Here is a 21,078-nt window from a genome sequence, read left to right as displayed (position 1 = left end):
AATCCCAAATATTATTATTATTATTAACATTTACGCTGACGACAAGCACGCCAATTAAAAGGGTGAGATCTGCAAATGTTGAAGTACGTACTGGCTTCTGAAGGGAAGGTTTGACGACTAAATAGAGAATTCTTAAAACAGGGAGCTTAAGTTCGGGTTAATAACCATTTCTAGCGTCTTTTGCACATACGCGGAAGATCACTCCAACGTTTTACTTATTGTCTGTGTAGGGTCCTAGAAATTTTGCAAGCTTAATTTCTGGAGGATAATGGATGCTTTGTTCCACTTGACCTCACTTTCAGTGAAGAACGACGCGTTATGCAATTGCATCAAATGCGGAATTTTTTTTTTTGAATCATTCAGAGTTGCTTAACCTTTTAGCAGGTATCATTTTACGAAGATTTCTTTATCCCGACAGTAATGAAAACGTGACATCATTGACAGGTTCTCTCTTATTCGTTGGCAGACAGTTTTATTACGTGGTTTTACAAAGAATTGGTGTCAGCAAAAATAGGCGCTACAACCACCACCAGTAACAACACTTTGATACAACAGCACATGAGCATCACCAGCGACGGCTCATTCATCGGTTTGTCGTCCAGAAAAGAGAAGGTAAGCATACTATAAATTCAAAGTAGCAGGCGCTGCACATAACGATAGGCTCGACAAAATCCGCGACGCTTGCGAACCAAAACAAGCGAAACGCTTTATGACGAAGCTAAATCGTCAACAACAAGGACGCGAACGCACGGAAAGTCTGTCGAGTCTCGTCGCCCTGCACCTTGCGCTGTCTCACTGTAGGTAGACACGAGTGAACAAACTCGAAGCTCATGTTTAACGACACTATAAGCCTTCGTGATGACGTCACTAAGACACAAACATCATCGCACGCATAATACATGCTTCATAACACTCATACAAGCACTTAAGTCAAGGGCCAAACACACAGAGATGTTCGTGCGTAAGATCGCCTCACGAGGTCCGCCTCGACAGCCAAGTAAACGAAAGTGAAGGCGTCAGCGGAACGATGCGTCGATCTTACGTACGAAAAAGCTTTCGTAAAGTGGCTTCGGATGTCTGCATGCTGGTGTTCTTGCGCCGTCCGCATTTACTTCCCGCAGTTACAGTTCAAGGAACGTCAGGTGGAACGCACTAGCAGTCTACACTCTCTTCAGCTTTCCAAGTGAACACCATACGCACATTGTGCAACCGGCGTCGTCCAAATGAAGCACAGGACAGCCCATTCATGTAGGGTGCACTCAAAATTTATATTGATACAAATGCAAGTGATATATACATATATAAATGCAGTCCATATTTCTTATGAAACAATTAAGGGGAAAATATAGCACAGTTAACATTGTGTCTGGTGTTGCATGCTTCATTTCGATGCACTAATTCGGGTCTGGTTAAACAGAACCTGATCTCACTGTCCAAGTCTGTTTCATTTGGACGACATTCATTATCACCTACTCTCGCGAAATGATTTGGCACTTATTCTCTTGACAGCGAGGCTTATCATAACCTTGAAAGAGCCAGCGCTCGCATGGCATTTTTCTCTTTCTTTGACAACAAACGTTATTTATGTATATCAGTGACACCTCACTGTTCTGCAGTATAGCTCGGATTGCGCTGCCTATTAACCTCTTAACCTCACTGTCGATAGAACTTTGTCGACAGACTGTACTTCAATAATGTAACTATTGCAGATTATTGAGAAACTGTAGTTTGCTTGAGCACGATCCTTTCTCACTTATTTCCCTGATAACAACTTATTTATGTGCGAAACTTTCATTGCTCTCGCATAAATGTTAATTTACAGAAATCGGAGAACGTCAAACGATACAAGTCTATGAGCATTATTATTGCGCTTTGCGAAGTGACCGCTTCGATTTATTCGCATTCTGGGCAACCGTTTCCTCCGCTCACGCGTGGAAGCCAACCTGACACTGTCGATAATATAGGAAGCACGGAACCGAGGTATAACTGTACCTAGGCCTGCACGTCTTCTGCCCTTTGCTTTGGCAAATTTATACAGAATTTAAGCCAGGTTTACGTGTATTACTTATTATTTATATTGCAGCGTACATAGGCAAATGGTGCTGTGAATCGGCTTTTCCATCAGAATTGTTGGTCAGAGTGGCATCGGCATCATTTTTTAGAAAATTTTACTCCTATATATTGTGTCAATGAGCTAATTTTAATTTTGAGCAGGACCTCGCTTATCCAAAATATTGCTGAATTTTACTTAGTCTCCCGCGATGTTCTTTTTATTTCGCAAAATGCAGTCGTGGTTGTTCTGTATACGCTTTCTATGTTCACTGGTAGCATTGCTTTGTCCGGAGTTCGAGCTCTGCTTGACTACTGCCAAGTTGGAGTAGTCACAAAGTTCTCAACGTACGCCTGCAGAACCTTCATCTCTCTTCAGTCAAGTTATCCTGTTGAACTCTATAGGCAGCCCACTCACTCCGCAACAAATTGCATGGCAACTGTGCCTATCTCGCGTGCCGTAAAAAAAGAAAACAAAAAAAACCGCAATATTCACCGAGAAGCGAAATGCCCTGAGCTGACGTATTACAAATACAAATATGCATCGGCATTTCGCACCTATAAAGCTCACGCGTGATTTGTCAGGCGCTGTAGTTCATAAACCATGTCCGCAGACATTGCCGGTGTGCTTCAGTCCTCCGGAGGAACTTTATTTTCGCTGTGTCTTTTCCAGTCAGACTGGAAAAACAGACCGTCTTTAAGCAAGTATGTGCGCACGCATGGTATCTATATAAAGAAGGATGAACCAGGGTGAAGGCGCCACAAACAAGCTGGTCAATATTTCCATAGGCGAACCCCATCTTCGACGAACGCAGCCTTGTTATCCTTGGCGTGTTATATCTTGCTAGTGGAGCTACGTCACGTCGTTTCACTGGAGGCTGCGCCAATCTGCAAATCAAGATTCTCGAGGGGGGGGGGGGGGAGGGTTGAGTTGCTGGCGTATTGCGCCACTGACTCACGTCAGGTGACACCACGTGACCTCACTACGGTCATCACGTAAAACTAATTCCAAAGATGATGAGGCCACCTTTGAAAAACACCTGTAGAGACGTCGGCCAACCTACCTGCAGCGCTTTACCTGGTTTATTCCCTTTTTATTCCGAAAGCGTTTCTACCTTCCGGCCCCTGGCGCTTTCGTTTGGAAGCGTCCGCGGTAGTCTTGTGTCACGTAGGGCTCCCAACGCTCAAAATACCCGCTGAAAAGGCCTTGTGACATGTGCGGGACCAGCGGTCTCGACGACCCCTCTGGCGTAACTGAAATGCCTTTTCAGTTTTCCGTGCCACCGTCAGTTCACGGGAGTAGCTCTTCGTGACCAGGGCCGCCAGGGGTCGTTCGGAAGGATAGGTCGTATGAGTACAAAAGGGGGTGAACGGCTTGCGTTGTGTCTAGAAGGGAGGAACACCGCCATCGAAGCGACACCTGCTGGCCCACGTGGACCGACAAAGGCGTAGCGCTGGCCGTTCGGCGCAACTTCGGCGGCACTGCAGAGCGGAGGCACGCACGAGGTTTCACAGCTTCTGGTGCTGCGTCGGCTCCAGCTCGATCACCAGCTTGTCGCCGTCGACCTTGTACAGCGTCTCCACCAGCTCTTCCTTGGCCTCCTTGCCGTCTGCTGCAAGGAAATTGAGAGAACCAGGTTCATTCAAACACGAGTTATGGTGCACAAAATGGTCATCGCCATCATCTCCTATAGCAATCAGAAGGCCACCAACCAGGTATCAGAATGACGGTAATCGATGATGGCGGCTATAAATAGGTGAAATGTGACAAGAACGACATAGCGGGAAAAAATGAGAAACCATTTAACCTCAGAACAGGCCTGCATCATCACCAGGCCTGCACAGGCAGAACGAGCATGTACTTCACCAATATATTAGTTTTTATCTGATTAGGCGACGTTGGTCACCACTTCACGGCGTCTGAAAAGACGACGACGAAAACGATGAGCTCTGAGCGAAGCTCAAGTCCCGTCATCACTGTTCATTTAACTGAAATTGATATTCCAAATCCTTTCTTTTATGTGGTATTTTATCTCTTCTTCGTTACTACCTTTCTCATAAACTTGTTTAGTGTTAGCCTGACTGCTCAATCGCATTTCTTCACTTTTCAATGTTCCCTTAATTTGTTCCATTTTTTCGTTTCTCTTTTAGAATAAATATTCCTCTTACGCTATTCTTGGCCTATCTCACTTAGTGAGTACATGTCTTAAATGAAGATCATCATCATCATCATCATCATCATCATCATCATCATCATCATGGGCGTCATGTTCAGCCCGCCGTCTCAAGGCTCACCGCGGCCGATCCTGGCCAGACATTTCCATCATAAACGACGTCTGCCGCCGCTCAGAAATAAACGAAGAGCATTCCTTTGAAATTTAACTGCTACGCGACGTGAAAATAACCGTGACGAGAAGTGTGCCAGTGACATGACATGACAAGAACTTTATTTGAGTCCTAAGGGACTGAGATCTTGGGGAGCCAAAACCGAAGGCTCCCGAATATCAAGTCGGCGGCTCCGCCCACGATGGGACCGGGAGATAAGTCCCGCCGCAATGTTGTGGGCCCTCTGGGCAGCCTGGTGTTGAATGTGGAGATTGCTGCTCTTGAGAAATTCCTGCCATTGTTCTTTCGTGATGGGTGGAGAGGCATTAAGGGCACAGCCAGAGCATGTGTTCAAGAGAGCATGAGTCATGACCACAGTTGGGGCACGACTGTGAGTCGTCAGGATCTATCCTGTTAAGGGACCGAAGAGTGGGGATACGAACGGCTTTGCAGAAGTCTGAGTGTGCTAGCTTGAGGTTTGTTCAATTTGGGGTGAGGAGGTGGAAATGTTCTCCTGGCCATTCGATAATGGGAAACAATTTCGTGGAAAGTACATAACGGATATTTGTGCACGTTGACCTCGTTCCAAGCCTGGCTACCCACGACAGCGCAGTACGTGAAATCGCGCGCTCTCCGGTGGGCCTGCTCGTTAGGATTACATCTAAGCGGGTTAATTGAGCTATCCAGATGGTCTGGGAACCACGAGATGTGGTATCCTCCTTCGCTGCTCTCCCTAGTCCTTTGAAGTGCTTTAATCAAAATACTGTTCGCCTGTTCAGATACGACAGCGGAAGTGTGCCAGTCAACAAGTTTACTTCCCCGTGTATGCTTCCGGCGGCTTATCTAAATGACGTACGCGTGCTTGACACTGGCTTGGAAGAAATACGAGACACGCCGTCGTCAACGTGATCTAAAGCTATATATATACCCAGAAGCTGCTGCGTGATAGCCGACTGGATTCGTAATGCTGAGAGTCCTCACCCCACATATACCTGCAAGCGATCAAATTCGTCCCCCACAGTGGTCATTTCTGTCGCTCTTTTTTTTTACTCCCCTCGCTTTCTTTTTTGCACCCCTTCCTCGATGCTGAGTAGCTAGCCAGATCTTTACTATTCGTACCTGCCCCCGAGCCCTTTTTACTCGCAAAAAACCTCTCCATCGTTTTTTCGTGCTTGGTCTCCAATTTCAGCTAGTGTTTGGACGTTCAGATGATTGTTGCCTTGATTGCACCGTCGGGGCCGACGCTCCTTTCGCAACAACACCATTCCGCCAACAGAGTAGTGGGCCTTCGTTGCCTACATATGCTACTACAATCCGTTCCATACGTAGCAGTCAACGCTGTGGAGGCTAGAGATACTTCTTACAGTGGCTTCGTTCGCACTTGGATATAGTTTGATGTTTCTGACCGCAATTGTGCGCAAATGTTTTTTTATATGGGCTCAGCATTGAATGAAACAAGTTTTAATCCTTAAAAGCAAACACAGTGTGGTATACGGCTGCTAAAGCATTGTTTTAGATCATTTTCGAGCGATAGCTTTGCTACTGCAGGTATAAGCCCAGAAAACGCCTGGTTCCGTAAATGCGAGCTTCAAGCTCAACCAAGGTCAAACTGGCACCTGTAGCCTGCCACTACCGGCGGCTGCTGCGTACGCCGCGTGGGCGCCCATATATGCCTCGCAAGCGATATGCGATGTCAACAAAGTGCGCCGTTGCGCGGGCCTCATCTTCGAAGCGATCCGCGATGTTTACAGAGTACGCCGAGTGCTGGTAGCTTCGTATGAGCTGTGCTTTCGGCGCTCAGCTTGCGTTGAAGGGAGACGAAGCATGAAGGTCAATTCGCTCGCTACTGCTGCTGCGCCGAGCAGCGTGTGTGTGTTGTCTTGTGTGGTGCAATTGGTAGTAGATGCGGTAGTTCCTGACGGCGCCGAGCAGCGTCTCTGTCAAGCAAGCAAAACCGTGTTATCGCTCGACAAACTTGCTTTAACCGCGTTCAACCACGGCAATTTTTTAAAATTTTGTTGTTCTTTCCGGGTTTTTTAATTGCAACCAGTCGTGAGGATCTTCACATGCATGATCGTGCGAGCGAACGCTGTTGACGACGCGCGGCGAAGCATGGACGGAACGCGCGGAGTCGTAACTTTTCTTGGTCTAACTTCTTGCGTATACAGCTTCCATAGCGTTGAGTGCTATCTATGGAACGGAGTATAGACAGATTGATTCAGGATATTTCATTTTTTAATTCGGCCTACTTTAGTTTGAGGTGAGCAGGTCCAACGTCACCGTATGCCTCTTGGACCGGTGGCCCTTTATTGACTGCCTGCAGAAACTCGCAATTTCAAGGGACCGTGCCATTAACCCAGTCAAGCTACGTCGTCGCTGGAGTGGCCGCAGTGTCCTCTGTCTCAACTGCTTCGCCCGCTCAATATAACGATACATTTGTACAATTGAAGAATGTACAACTATATTATAAACAAATTTAGCGCGTTGACGCCCTCAAGAGTCGCTAAAAAGAAACACCAAGTAGATTTTGATGTCGCATAGCGACCTTACAACTCTCTCGTTGCCTTTATTGGCTAGAAAAAAAAAAAAGGTTGTTTAGCGAAGAAATCACTCTACTTCTAAATTTAGCTCGAAACAGTTGCACAAATGACATTAGTGTGAGGTCAATGATTTCAATGAATTTTCGCTTATTTGGGCCGATTTTATACTTTTAAATTTCCCGAAAGTTGTCTAATTTAGCCAGCCAATGACGAATAGGCCTTACGAACTAGAATATTTGCGAATCTGGGTCTAAATTACGAAACTTTTCGCTCTTACGGACGGTTAGACTTTAGCTGGCCACTTTCGCTAAGAATACGTTCCATTGACGTTGCCTTTCTTACGAACGGTTATATCGTACGAACTTTCGTGCGAATGCTTTATGAGCACCGGCCCCAGGCAACACAGCAATTTTTTCAACTTTAATGTCTGATTCTAAGTTTACTGTGAGACGACAACCTTGTCTAGCAATCTTCTCGAATTACCCAGGTTGTGCGTCCGCCAAATCTATTGTGTACGCATGGAAATTAAATTTCACAATTTCACTATACTCTGCATAAACCTCTGCAGCCACAGACTGTTCTTTTTCTCATGGTATCTGTACTGTTCTTTATTAGACTACATGTTATTCGTGCATTTCATAAGCTGTCCAAACGTGCTTAATCTTAATCTCAAAAAGAATATCTATCCGCGTCTTCCTAACTCTGAATGTAATACCCATGATCTTCCGTTACATCCCTCGATGCTTGGCCCTTAGTTTAAGATTGTTATGCTCGAAGTGGCCAACCTTACAGCTTAATACCGACAGAACGCGGTAGTTACATATTTTTTTCCCATACATATTGGCATATCACTGGCATTGGCATACTCTATGATCTTTGGGTGTCTGCCAAAGTAGTTCAAACACATTTTTATTCTTCTGTATGCTTCCTTCTCGGGATCAGGGCGTGACTACCTGGTCTAGATAAGTGTAACCCTCCGCTGCTTAAACACAAATGAAAGGGGACATATCCTATGGTGACTTTTCTATGGTAAGAGCGATTTTTTTTTTGATTGTCGATTAGACGCAAGCAGAAAGAAAACACCAGGGGCGTTTGTCTTGGCGGGTCAAATATGCACATGCCAGGAGGCCCGTCGTTAAACAAAACGCCCTCTGATTGTCTGTTGTTATCAACCACAAATAGAATCGGAGACAATGGGATGCGTGTCGGGGCCGCCTTGCAATGATGCGTGGCAGGCGCGGTAGTTGTTTCCGAGCTCTCAAGCGCTTCATGCGCAGCTGTGAATAACAGCAGCGATACTCGCGGCCTGACGCCGCTTTCGCAAACTTTTTAGTTCTAAATGACTTTTTTTTTTCCCTGTAACAGGCGTTCCCGTCGAGGCGTAGTTACGTGCGAAGCTGTACTATTTTCCTCTTTTCACGCTTTTCGCGCTTGAGTCGCGCAACACACCACTGCTGAGGCTAAAGATGCCGGTTTCTTTTTTTTTTTGTCGCCTTCGAATTGAACAGTTTTCCCGTGGCCGACGATTATGGCAGCCAGCCAAAGCAATTTTTAACCAGATTGGTTGCGAAACGACTTCTATATCCGTCCATCTCGTATTACCGGTTTTGGGAAGCAAACAACTACCTCTCTCTCTACTCCCCCTCGTTTACCCCTACCCCCCCCCCCCCCCCCCGCCCCCGCCCACACACACATCGCTATCCTTTATGACCGACAATGATTTGCCCCTGTTGCGAACAGGCATCATTTAACGACGGCAATTTGTCGGTGCTTCACATATGTGGCTGTACAGTTATTTGACATATTGATTAACTTTAACAAAAGGAAGCCACTGTGGCCTCGGTTGCTGTAGCTTGTGTATGAGGGCACTTCAACTTCCTGTGGTGCGCAGCACATTAGTTTACAATATCATGTGCGACAGCGATCGCTACTCCACATCCTGACTTAACTACATTATCTGCAGCATTGTTTCCAGTATAGAGTCACTTACCTTTTGGAGGCAACCAATGCACACTACGGAAAGTCTGACACTGTTAAAGGAATATGCATCGTTCGCAAACGCTGTCTGAGGACGCTTGCAGTGCCTCTCACAAGTCTCGGAAAGGAGACACAAAGGGTGGCGTATGGTGCAAAACAGCAAATAACCGTGCGGGTTAGTTTGGGAAGCTACAGCACGCCAAGTGCACGAGGCAAACGTAAGGCGCATGCGGTTTAGTGCTGCCGGAAAACGGTCACCAGGCAAAATCACACTCGTGCGCAGAAAGCGCATGCGAGTCAGTATTTCGGTGCAGATAACTTGCAAGACTGGGCCGAAAGGGTCGCTCCTCGTGAGGGGCCATTCTAGGACTCGGGCCTGCCAGATCATAACTGAGCAGAGTCTCAATAAAGTTGTTACCACCACCACCTAACGCGAGCTAAATAATATGCGAGGTCAGGCGGTGCGCTATGTAGCGCGAGCTCTCGGCGTGTTGCTGATAACGTAGTACCCTCAAGGTTCGTGCCAATGTCGGTAGGTCCTCTGCGGTATAGGTCGCTTTACCTATATATGCCGGTTGCTCGTGACTCAAATGTGAGTGCGGAAACAATGCGACCCGACGGAATTAGAACAGCTCCCTTCACCCGCGCTCTTGCGTCGTTGAACCCAGCGGTGTGCGCGTGCACATGGTCACAAACAAAATGCTTCTCCAGCAAACATGGACCAGAAGTAAGAAAATAAGCTCGAGCAGCATGACGACGCCATGCTTGAAATGGCCGGCACGAAAGAAAAATGTGCTAGTGGAAACTAAACAAATAAATAAGAAATAAAGAATAAACAAACAAAAGCTGGTGTGTAATGGAATAACAAGACGAATGAGAATGAGCGCCTTGGTTATGTGCGTTGTGCTTCCATTCAGCAGGAATCGATGTGCGATGGAAACCGGGAGCCGGGCCAGCGAAGCTTGCGAAGGCAGGTTATAGCAGGCGTGTGGCGCTCACACTGTGGTTGTGTTTGTAATGTATGTCATACTTACGGCTGCCCACCACCCTAGAAGTGGACACCTTGCGCATGGGCCAACAGTCCGCGGGTCTCGATCTCCCGGTCGTCGACTCCCCGTTAGCTACAAAGAGACGTGACATTGTCCAGTTCTACGGTAACCGAGACAGACCATCGCAGCGGTGCAACTCCTTCCCGGCGCTTCTCGCGCGACAGGACAGAGGACGAGCCCGGTTTTCGAAAGCGCCAGCATCTGTTTCTGTGTGTTCTCTTTCAACGAAGCTCGAACATGTTTCTGGTTACAGTAAGACAAATCGAGTCCATGCGAGGCCCTTTGTTGTTTGTCTAGAAGAGTTTCAAGCAGAGAGATACATCTAACCATTGTGTCAGTTCAAATCGTTGCAGTACTCGTTGCAGTACTCGAATCGTTGCAGTACTCGAATCGTTGCAGCACGCCTTTGAGCGAATGCACGGAGTTTGGGAAACCGATGCCAAACTTCAGGCTGTTCCCGGACGCTTGCAGAAGCATCGATGCATGGACATTTCTATAGTGCATTGCTGCAAGTATGCGAACGCGGCCACCCACAGGCGGCCTTTTTCATGTGCAGTTCACCGAACGGTTCTTAAAAGACCGTACTAGTTTTGTGGTGGCATGTGAGTAACATAGAGCCTTTTAGTTTTATCGGCCTCGTAAATGTAGCGCCGCGGTTCCATTAGTTCATTCGCTATTTTCACGTTTTCCACAATGGACCACTGTCGGAGGACCTCTTGCTAGGCTCGTGGCCACAGAGTTGGCAGACGACAGAGACAATGCGTGCACTTTAACGTTTCCTAGGTGACACGGGCCTGGACTCACGCCTGTGATACCAGTTGTGTAATGTGTCATTCACCTCGTTCCTCCCATTATCATCCATCATTGTGACCCCTTTTCTTCCCCTCTTCCCCCTCCCTTACGTAGAGTAGCAGGCCAGATGCTCCATTATCCGGCCGACCTCTCTACATTTTCCAATCATTAAATACTTCCTTCCTTCACGTTTTGACAATGCTGCATTTTTCCGGCCTGGGCTCTTGGAAAGGCTGGAATTCACAATCAGGCGTTCCCTGCTGCTTCGACGTTCTGGGTGCAAAACGAATCGATTACGAACGACGTTTGCGTTTGTTTGTGTTGAATGGGAGCTATTAAGCTGCGATTTCTACATGCAACGATGAAAGCAACGGCGCAACGATAAGCATGCGTGTTTTTTTTTTTTAAGTTGCGGACGGCTCTCTCCGGGCGTGTGGTCCATCGGTCGGTAAGTCACTGCACTGCGAATGTTCTCTCTATATGGCATGTATAGAACGTGCACTCGCGAGGCCACTGAGCATTAGTATTCGCAATGAAACAGCACGTTCGGTGCGTCCGCGTTTTCTCGCAGTAAAGGAACGTACGAACGCAATAAAATGCGACTGCGTCACAACCCGTCGTAAATAAGAGCCGAAAATAGAGCACGTTGGTTAACATTCGTGGTTGGGTCAAGGGCCAAGGACTAAGGACGCGAGACGACTAACACGGTCCCTTCTTCAGGGACGTTCACAAAATGAAGTGCAGCGAAAAACAGGGGTTGACATTCCTCTTGCCAATGTGACGTCGTTCACTCGATTCCTCTTTTTTGTCTTGTCTTTAACGGTGAAACTGGCCGTTACCTTGGTATTAGATTAAGAGCACACAATAGCTGCCTGAAGGGATTTCCACACTCGCATCAGTTCACTGCCACGACTGTAGCTGCAAGCCGCCTTTTGAAGGCACCGAGCTATTGTTCGTGCATCGGAATAAGGTCTCTACCAAAATCATGGAGACCTTCTAGATAAAGGAGAAGGGCTCCACCTGTTTCAGACAGCCATCGCTATCATTGCTTGAGTGGGAAGTATCTGTTACATTTGGAATTATGCCACGCACGTGCTTGGGTTGTACTAATCATTGCTGCACCTTCATAACCTCTCATCGCCATTGCTGACGGCCTTGCTTTTTTTTTTGACGCTTCTTGTCACTAGCTTTTTCTATAGTGCATCACGTGATGCACTCAGTGTATGTTCTTTTTTTGCAATAAAACCTTCAGTTGCAACCTTCAGTTCGTCTCGCTACCTTCGTCTCCGTCCCTTGCGCTGCCCCCCAACCATGCACGTCGTACGATCTGCTGATCGAAGAGCTTTCACGCCGTTTTCATTGCAACGAAGAACTAAAAAGCAAGACAATTTTACCACGCTATAAAATCAAGGACCGAGTCAGTTTCTCTTTGACGGGACGCTATATACAATTCATTGAACTTAGCATTCATGAACGCAACTGATCCAAGGTGTTTAACATCGTAAAGCAACAATCGGAGAGATGCCGAAGTGGAGGGCTCGAAATTTTAACCACTTGGGGTTTCCATTAGCGTGCACCTAAAGCTTGGTAATCGAGCATTGTAGCTGCCCCCATTAGAATGTGGCTGCCGTGGTCGGTTATTGAACCCGCGTCCTCATTCGCAGCAGCAGAACAATAGCAAAAGCCTGCGGAACAACGGTAACAGTGTCACCAGACGCCAATATAGTCGTGCGGTATAGTAGTTGGGGCCGAGACGTTCGTTTGCTTGTTTTTACTTTTTTTCTTTGAGTTACGTATACGATGTACTACACGGATTCGGCACAGTTTACAGCTGGCAATGTAGGCACGCTTGAATGAAACTATGGCAAACGTTAACCCCACACCACTTCAAATCCCATTAAAGCAACTTGTTCATATTTATTTCTCGCAACCGAGAATACATCCGTACAAAAAGAAAAAAAAATTGAGCAAAGATTAGTAAGGTACTCAATAATTGGTTTGCTACACTACTTACAACTAAAATCTTCTCCAGTGTACCAAAAAACGCTACTATATGGCTTTGCGTTGAGTTTACAGCACTACACAGCAAGTAGAATTTTGCGGCATCAAATTCAGCTTGTCAAAAATGATGTTACGCTTTGTGGGTGTAGTTGGGGCCGAGACGTTCGTTTGTTTGTTTTTACTTTTTTTCTTTGAGTTACGTATACGATGTACTACACGGATTCGGCACAGTTTACAGCTGACGCAGTCTTATACATTTCCGTGGTATGCTGTTGGCGAAATGCCAACGAAACGTTGCTGTCGCCATGGCATGCGCAATGAGAAGCTGACACATACCTTGCCTTCCATTTACACTCCTCACGACTGCACGTAGCTTCCGTATTTTTTGTTCCGTCTTGCTTCTTTCTTTGCTGTTCACACTGCAACCGCGCTCATTCATGTGAACGGAGAGACGCGCCCCCTGAGCAGCTGTGCTTCCACAACTCCTTCTTGTGTCGTGTATACCTTACGGCTTCACAATGACGAGTCTCAAATATAGCCCGTCTCACAGCGGTGTGTGTGGACTTCTGTTCGAAGAGCATTGAGCGCAAACCTATTCTGTACGGTTGCCTCAACCATACGTGTACGGTACTGCCCGCAACTCGGGAGGCGAGCTTCAAACCGGTTCAAACGGCAGGCAGGTGTCTGCGCGACGCACTTTGCTCTCAGCTGAACCTACATATGCCTTGACGGCCCAGTAGAGAAACTCGACCAACGACCCTGCTGCATGTCGGTGTAACACTACTCACGCCATGCGCCGCTTGGCTTGACAGCTGTTTTCGCGTACAGCCCGAGCGCTTCTAGATGCGTACCGCAAGTTACGATAAGTGCGCTCTTCTGTGAGCTTGGCAGACGTACGGCGCCTTGAAAATTCTGCAAAAGCGTTTTGCCCAGCCACGCCACTTTACGAAAAAGCGACCTTACGGGAAACCTTTCAGTTTAAGCAAAAAGCAGCAGGCGCAAGGCGGTGGATCACCGTATTAAACGCGCGGCTGACGTATACGGCAACGCCGAAATTAAAATGACTTTGCGGAAAAACATCACGAGAAGTAAGGTCCATGAACCCATGTGAACTCATGTATGCAATGAAATTCTTTTACAGCATTAAAGGTGTTTGTTTGTCCCATGACTAACATCCTTAGCCTTAAAGCTATACAAATTTTGTTGTAAACAGTGAGCAGTGAGCTCAAACCACACCTGCGATGAGAGGAGCCGCGGTTGAAAAGTAATTATTCTGAGCACCTGATGTGCACCGAAATATCAGACGCGAGAGTTTGACAACGGTAGCTATTTTAAAGTTTATTTCAAGCAATCTTCGTGTTCTCTGTCGCAACTATCATTATGTTCACTTGCAATAAAAATTCAACCCCCCCCCCTCTCGCACACGCACATGCATACAAAGAAGAAATAATTATTCTCATTAACGACTCGATGTTACCCATGAAGAATGAGGTGCATGCTAGACACGAGACAGACAAAGTACAACCTTTATACACCCATAATGGTGTTAAAATGTTTAATGCGTAGAGGACGTCAACAAGCCTGTTTTTAGAAGATGACAAGAGGCATTTCTTTAGCATGTCATGGTTAATTTACTTTTTCCTGCACTGTATTCAAGGTAAATATAGTACGGTTTACCCAGACATGCAACACATTTGCAATACTCTCTGCTCAGCATCCTTAGACTTTCAACGAGAAAGTTTGTTTCAGCAGCAGTTAGGTCGAAGTGCCAAAACGCACTCCGTGCGGCTCTTCATCTTTTTTTATCTTTTGTTTTTTGCGCTCAAATACCCACAGGATTAGGGACGCAGCGTTTAAACAGCGCAGATCTCGTTCACTCGTCTATGCACGTGGTATGAAGCTCCCTTATCAAAGCAGACGACTTCGGTGTAATGACGCAGCGGTTCTCAGAGTGGTGATCCCTCACTGCGATGACGAGGCTGTTCCGAGTATGACGCAGCAGTTCTGATACTTACGGTGGGGCACTGGGATGACGAGGTCGTAAGCGCCCTCGCCAGCGTTGCGCGTGCACACGCAAATCAGTGAACGATGCAAGTCGGATGCCGAGAGAGTGTTAATGACGATGGTGGTGATGGCAACTTTTGAGTTCGTGAACACAAATAGGCGCATCTCCAAGACCAACGCAGACGAAAAAAAAAAAGGCAGTGAAACAGAAATCCTGGCTTCACGTCGACTCGGACTACGCCTCCTTTGCAAGTTGGCCAGGGCTGGACGATGCGGCCAAGTGTTCGGCTGCGGAAGAAACGCGCAGATGCGAAAATGACGGTCAGGTGGGCCACGTTATATGTTAACGATGACTACGTACGTGCGGCCTCTAAGTCCGTTTATAGGCGTAGTTTCTCTACGAAACACACCATTCGAGATATTCGTGCGCAAAATGTCTAGAATCTTTTATTCCCTGTAACTGAAGAACTTTTCTTCTTCTTCTTCTTTTCTGTGTGCTGGGAAAGCACCAAATCAAAAAGGCTGCAATGACCTTAGCCCGGTAACAACGTTTCACGCGAAAAGCAACGTCGGCGAGACAATCGGATGTGCATTGAAGCAAAGTAAACTTTATCGATCAAGTTTTTGTGAGTAATATTTCGGATAAATAATAGGGGTAAACTGTACGTCTGCATACATTTCTTTCAATACGGCTATTAAATGCGCGAAAGTCAAGCGGAATGCAACAAAAAATTGAAATTATAACAAAAGATTGCTACTCTTCCAACTTTTCCAGTCCCTTCGTTGCACGTCGTGTCGCCAACACGGTTATGCTCGAGACATCTCCAGGATAAAAGGCTGTATATTTCTCCGTGTACGAGGAACGTCAGCTTAGGTCCGAACCAGCCGCGGCTGCTTAGCGGCTATGGTGTTGCTCTGCTAAGCACAAGGTCGCGGGATCAAATCGCGGCCGCGACAGCCTAATCTTGATGGGAGCGAAATGCAAAAACGCCCGTGTCCCGTTTTAGGGCACGTTAAAGATCACCAGGTCGTCAAAATTAATCTGGAGTCTCCCACTACGGCGTGCCTGATAATCAAATCGTGGTTTCGGCACATAAAACCCGAGAATTCAAGTTTAGGTCTGTCTGCGGGTGCGCCTCTACAATGCACTCACGTACGCCTGCAGCTCTTTTATGACATCTCGCTTGCCCGTCGTGTGCAATCACCCGAGTTCATTTCGTTCATTGCGTTTTGCACTGCCCGTGCAACGGTGACAGCGCGTAGCCGAAAAAAACTCGGGAGTCGTGTGATAAGTGGAAGTTGATGGTGTTTTCAAACAAGGTAGAGTCGCCGACGTGACCTTCGGCGCCGACGTAATGTCCACGTGTCTTCCGAGAACTACGTGGCGAGGAGGAGAGAGCGCACGTGTGGAAGGAAGCGAAAAGAGAGAAATCGCTCGCTCGCTTTAAAGATTGGAGTGATTTAGGGGCCGTATAACTTTAAGATCGCTCGCGTTGGCTTCGAAACCACGATAGAAGTCGCTGCAGTACGTATTTGTGTGCGGAATAAACTGCCTAAGGACCTTGCATGGTGGCGGCTTAAATTACCAGCCTTGAAGCAATCGTATAGCGACACGAGCGGCATGAAGACGTGACAATGAGACACCCTGTGACGCACAATAAGGGAGGCAACCTTGGCCGTTCCGAGACATAAGGAGAGGAAGAGAGAACATATGCGCGCGCACACACGCACATACACACGCACATTTCGCGGTGCTTCACTCTCTCGATAACGATTTTCTGACGCTAGGCATCGCGGAGGTCACGGATTCATTCCGTACCGGCGACATTCCGTTTGAAAATTTTCTATCCCTAGTCTAATAATAAGTTAAAAGGGACACTAAAAAATTATCTTGAACAATGTCTGTAATTTTCCTTTCTAGAATACCAGCAAAGTCATTCTTACCGTAAACTAGAAAAGGCACAAAAAAAAAAGAAAACGAGAAGCGGGCCTCGAGGCCGGCTTGAAGTTCTCGCAGCAGCTCCCCATGTCTTTATAAACATTGATAACGTTTGCTCTAGCCTATTTAGCCTTTTATCGGCAAAGATGGACTGCACCGTATTCTAAAAAAAAAAGAAAAGAACGCCAAAAAAGTGAATTTAGCATATTTTGAGAACTTATACTGCGCCAGAATGCCCCAAGTATGGAGATGCTGTGCAATCCGTGACGTCACACTGACGTACCAGCAATGAGGCTTCGACACTAAATTAAAAGGAAAAGATTTAACTATGACCTTCATTTTCTCCCCTACTAATCAACGCATTCCCACCAAATTACCAAAAATTGAGTTCTGAAGGAGAGCTTTATCACTCTAAACTGATTCAGTGCTTCTCTTTATAGTGTCCCTGTAAGGTTTCCCTATAAAGACCCCGCAATGCTCTTTTATAAGAAGCCAAAACAACACCTTCATTTCCATGTGCATCAATGACTGCTGTCGTTGTCGACTTTTGCTTCACTTGAAGAGCAGCTTCGCTGCTCGAGGATAATTTGCGTATTACGTCAGGGAGACGACGACAAGCCGCTGCGTTTGTTTCGGCTGTCCCATCCCTCGAGTTATGTGCGGTGCGATAAAGTTTGCTTAGACACACGTAGACATTGAAAGTATACAATCCCATCGGCGTGGGCTATAACTCTCTAAAACGGAGTTAATCGTGAAACAAGCATTCATTCTCTCACAAAGGTGTTGTCAGTGCGCCATATATAGTTCTTGGAGTATGAACTATATTACAGCAGGAGTCCGCTATAAGGTCTAGAGGCGCGGATGCGTTCTTACGTATGACGTCGGATGCGCACATAGATATGGGTCGCTGTCGCTACTGGGACTTCCTAGGAGTACCGGCCTCGATATCGGACCCCTGAGGAACGGCAGCCTGAGGCAAAGCCTGTGCTGCAGCAGCAGGAGACGGTGCGGCGTCGGCGGCTGGTTTCTTTCCACCCACCACGGCCACGTTAGGGACGAACGACTCCTCTGCGTGGTGCCCAGAGCGCACGGCTCGCACATTGGAGTGTACGTACATACAGGGTGTCTCGTTTGTCACGTTTCGCCGTTTTTGTTTTGATCTTTTTTTTTTAGAGAGAGAGAGAAGGTATAAGCTTCTCTGACCAGGGGCATGTGTTCGCCACCCGATCTCTGCGGAAGCTGCAGCTGTTCCCCGGGGAGTGCGCGCTGCGATTGGCTGAAGCAGCGGAAGTGGGTGAGCCGTTTCACTTGCGGCGACGAGGGCATCGATTCGCAGTCCGTCTGCAATAGCGACGTGTTTTATGGACTCCGAGATTGGGTAACGCACTGGGGTCTCGGACGCCGGACTTCTGCAACCTTCCTGCGTGGACTTCTTCGACGGAAACTTGCGGAACCGAAGGCGTACTCACCGCAGTTCCCGTAGTGAGCCACTACATTAAGGTTTTTCTAGAATTGCTTTGCCTGTATGCAAGGCAAAGTGGTAAACGCTCGTAGAATTTGTTCTGATGAAGATATGTTATGAAGCGATTCGCGGCACTTCTGCAGGGTAACCACTTACGCAATGGCCAGTAGAAGGAACGTCATACAGCGACACGGTGGTGGTAGACCACACTGTAGACGTGCCCGCACTTTGTGCCGTGGCCACCGTAATTGAAACCATCTTGCCATTTCATCTGCTTCCTTCAATCACAGCGCGCTTTCCTGGTTCACCCTTTTTGGGTATCGAGGTCAGAATGCACACCCATAGCGCGTATTTTAATTGACACTAAGTGGAGGTACTAAGTCAGACAAAAAGGGCGGACTACTCTGAAAGCTTCCTGTGGACTTCATTCGCAAAGAAATAGGAAACAAAAAACCGGCTTACTAGATTAAAGTTATCGAAGAAGGATCTCCCTTTTTCAACTTTGTTCCCTAACCGGGTCGTTTATGATCTCAGTGTGGCGTCAAGAATTTCCTGCTATAATTTTTTTCTGAAGAAAAATCCTAATTGGTTGCACGTTTGAGTTTTTTTTCTCATATGTAAGCGAATACAATGTAATTGACTTGTCAATAAACGATCAACTACGCTCGACCTAACGTTGCCACAACCTCATGGGAGCTAATGCGAAAACTTCCAGACGGCGTCGCACCAGTCCTCGGCATTGACATCGTTTTCTCAAATCTTGACAAAAGTGACAAAGAAGGTACGTTAAAGAAATGTCGTATAGAAACCTAGCTTAACATTTTTTAATAATATTTTAGGGCAAGGCGGCGCGTACGTCGATTGGCACTGCGGTTTTCAAGAGAGACGACAAAGTCCGTCACATGTTGCAGTGTTGTGTGGCTTGGCTATAGTACACCGCACACACAGACAAGTGCAAGTCAGGAAGAAGGCGCAGAGCCGCTTGCTGAGAACAGAAACTCTCAATAACGTCGCCCACTCATGGGCTTCAGACGAAGAATCTGCAGAAACATAAGCCCGGCGGAAGCACAACAGCTGTGCTTTCTCCGACGAATGATTGTACGCTTCTATAGGATTACATTGAGGGCACGAATACGGTTTTTCCATAGGGCCCGCATTGATAGCCCTAGCCTTTCTAAAGTTTGTGCAACATTTAACTACATGTATACGACTTTAGCTGCATCCCCTCTTCTTACACCAAAAAAAAAAAAGAAAGGGAACAACGGGGGACATTATGAGTTGTTCGCAAGGGCCATCTTTTCGGTGCGAAATCGTTAGACGGTTCCCGAGCTCGAAGAACAGCTGAAGGAACTGCTCTGCAAAGTCCGCGTATACACCCTCTCAAAAAGGTAACCGGCGAATTTCCGGCGCCAGTTCGTGAAGGGCCTCTCAAAAGTTGTCCGTCACTGTTTAAGAGACACCCTGCACATACGTTCAGCAAAGTGCGAAGGCAATAGTAAGCGAGGAACGATGCTAAGACATTAAAAACTTTTTTTCTAGAAGAGTAAGAAACAAATCGCAAGGAGCGATAACGAACTTAGCCTCCATCTGTTATAGTGTTGGCACGTGTTCCGGGTATTTGAGCCTAGTAGAAACTGAACACAACCTATGCGAGTGGTGCGCAGTGCAATGTATACATGCTTGGACTATATGCGCCAATCGCGTGCGCGTCAACATTTGCGCGCTAACTGTAATCTACGGTGTCGTGAAGCGTGCGCGTCTCAACCTTACTGGACGGCGAAACACGAGAAGTGAACCTATACGCCTGCTGCCACTCTACGGGGTTACATTATGAATATTCCTATTGAATATTACTTGTGTCCAGTGTTAAGAGAAAAGGAGCAGCGGGTACCAGACGAAGTTGCAACGTCTAACAGAAATATATTTGTCAAAAAGAAGAAGGAGAAAACAGTGCCATACACGAAATGGAATCAATTATTCGCAGCCAAACGCATCAAGGGGGGTACGTACGCGACCGAGAGAGGAGCAGTTTTCTCCTCTCTATGTAGGCTTTAGTGAAGAGTTGAATATGCTTAGCCATATATGGGTGATTGACTGCCGTTACTCAGCCATCCTGCTACCGTTCTTGCTCTGTTCATTCCACTGCTGGGGGAGCGGTAGCCACTGCAATGCGAACGCGCTAACTATAAATCATGCGAATATGTAAACGCGCTCAGCAAGACTTCTGCGTGCACTGTCACGCGTCTGGCACGCGGTACCTGTCCACTAGGCTTTAGGCGTCACATAATATCGATTTAGAAATGGAAACCGGAACAAACAAAACAAAAACAAAGACAATGCCACTTTCTCGTTATTTGGCGCTTATAATATCCTCGGCGATCCACGCATACCGAAAGTGACCAGCTGACCAACGGATTTCTATACTGTTGGAAATATAACGCGTTAAAGATTTGCATGAGCGTCGGCGCTACATGCAGGATCAGTCGTATACGATAGGTGGGACGGTTTTTATGGCGCTAACATGCTCCCCGCTTTCTGGACCTCCGGTCAAATTCGCGAATAGCGTTTATCGCTGCGCGAGCTGTACATGTAAAAGCTTGCAAGACTGTGTGCCTATAAGAAATGTTACGGCAACCGCTATGTTTAACAAGAATCTGTGTACTTCCTACTACAGGTTACATTAATGAAAGTTAACGTATAACTTGTAACTTATGGGTGCACAAATATGTGAGAATATGTCCCTTTACTGAACGTTACCGCGAAAGAGTATAATATAGTACAGTTCGGTGTACAGTGCGGGCCAGTTAGCGGTTTACGCGGGGTCTGGTAAACGCGTCGACACACGTCTCGTGATGATCGTCGGGGTGAAGCCTGACGTTTCTTCATAAAACGATATTTTTTTCCTTCTTCTTCTTCTAATTCTTCTTCTTCGTATAAATG

General features: G+C 46.9%; 1 protein-coding gene across 4 annotated transcripts in view; it reads right to left on the bottom strand.

Annotated features, from left to right (window-relative positions):
• Nucleotides 1-437: 437 nt before the first annotated feature.
• The window catches only part of LOC135903822 (aquaporin-9-like), a 61,154-nt gene continuing 40,513 nt past the window's right edge, over nt 438-21,078 (bottom strand). The window contains exons 7-8 of one of the 4 annotated variants that reach the window (XR_011511335.1): nt 13,070-15,025; nt 438-3,659 (exon numbers count right to left, since the gene is read on the bottom strand). Coding sequence is in view for 3 of the 4 variants with exons in the window: in XM_065434264.1 (XP_065290336.1) it covers nt 3,559-3,662; nt 9,926-10,012 (191 nt within the window). In the remaining variant the exon portion in view is untranslated. Of the gene's footprint in view, nt 3,663-9,925; nt 10,013-13,069; nt 15,026-21,078 lie in introns of all 4 variants that reach the window. The other 3 variants (XM_065434264.1, XM_065434350.1, XM_065434587.1) reach the window with 3 other exon arrangements.

Source organism: Dermacentor albipictus, chromosome 1 (assembly GCF_038994185.2).
Source record: "Dermacentor albipictus isolate Rhodes 1998 colony chromosome 1, USDA_Dalb.pri_finalv2, whole genome shotgun sequence".
Lineage (NCBI taxonomy): Eukaryota > Metazoa > Arthropoda > Arachnida > Ixodida > Ixodidae > Dermacentor > Dermacentor albipictus.
Note: the sequence above shows the minus strand (reverse complement) of the source record. Positions and strands in the feature narration are given on the sequence as shown.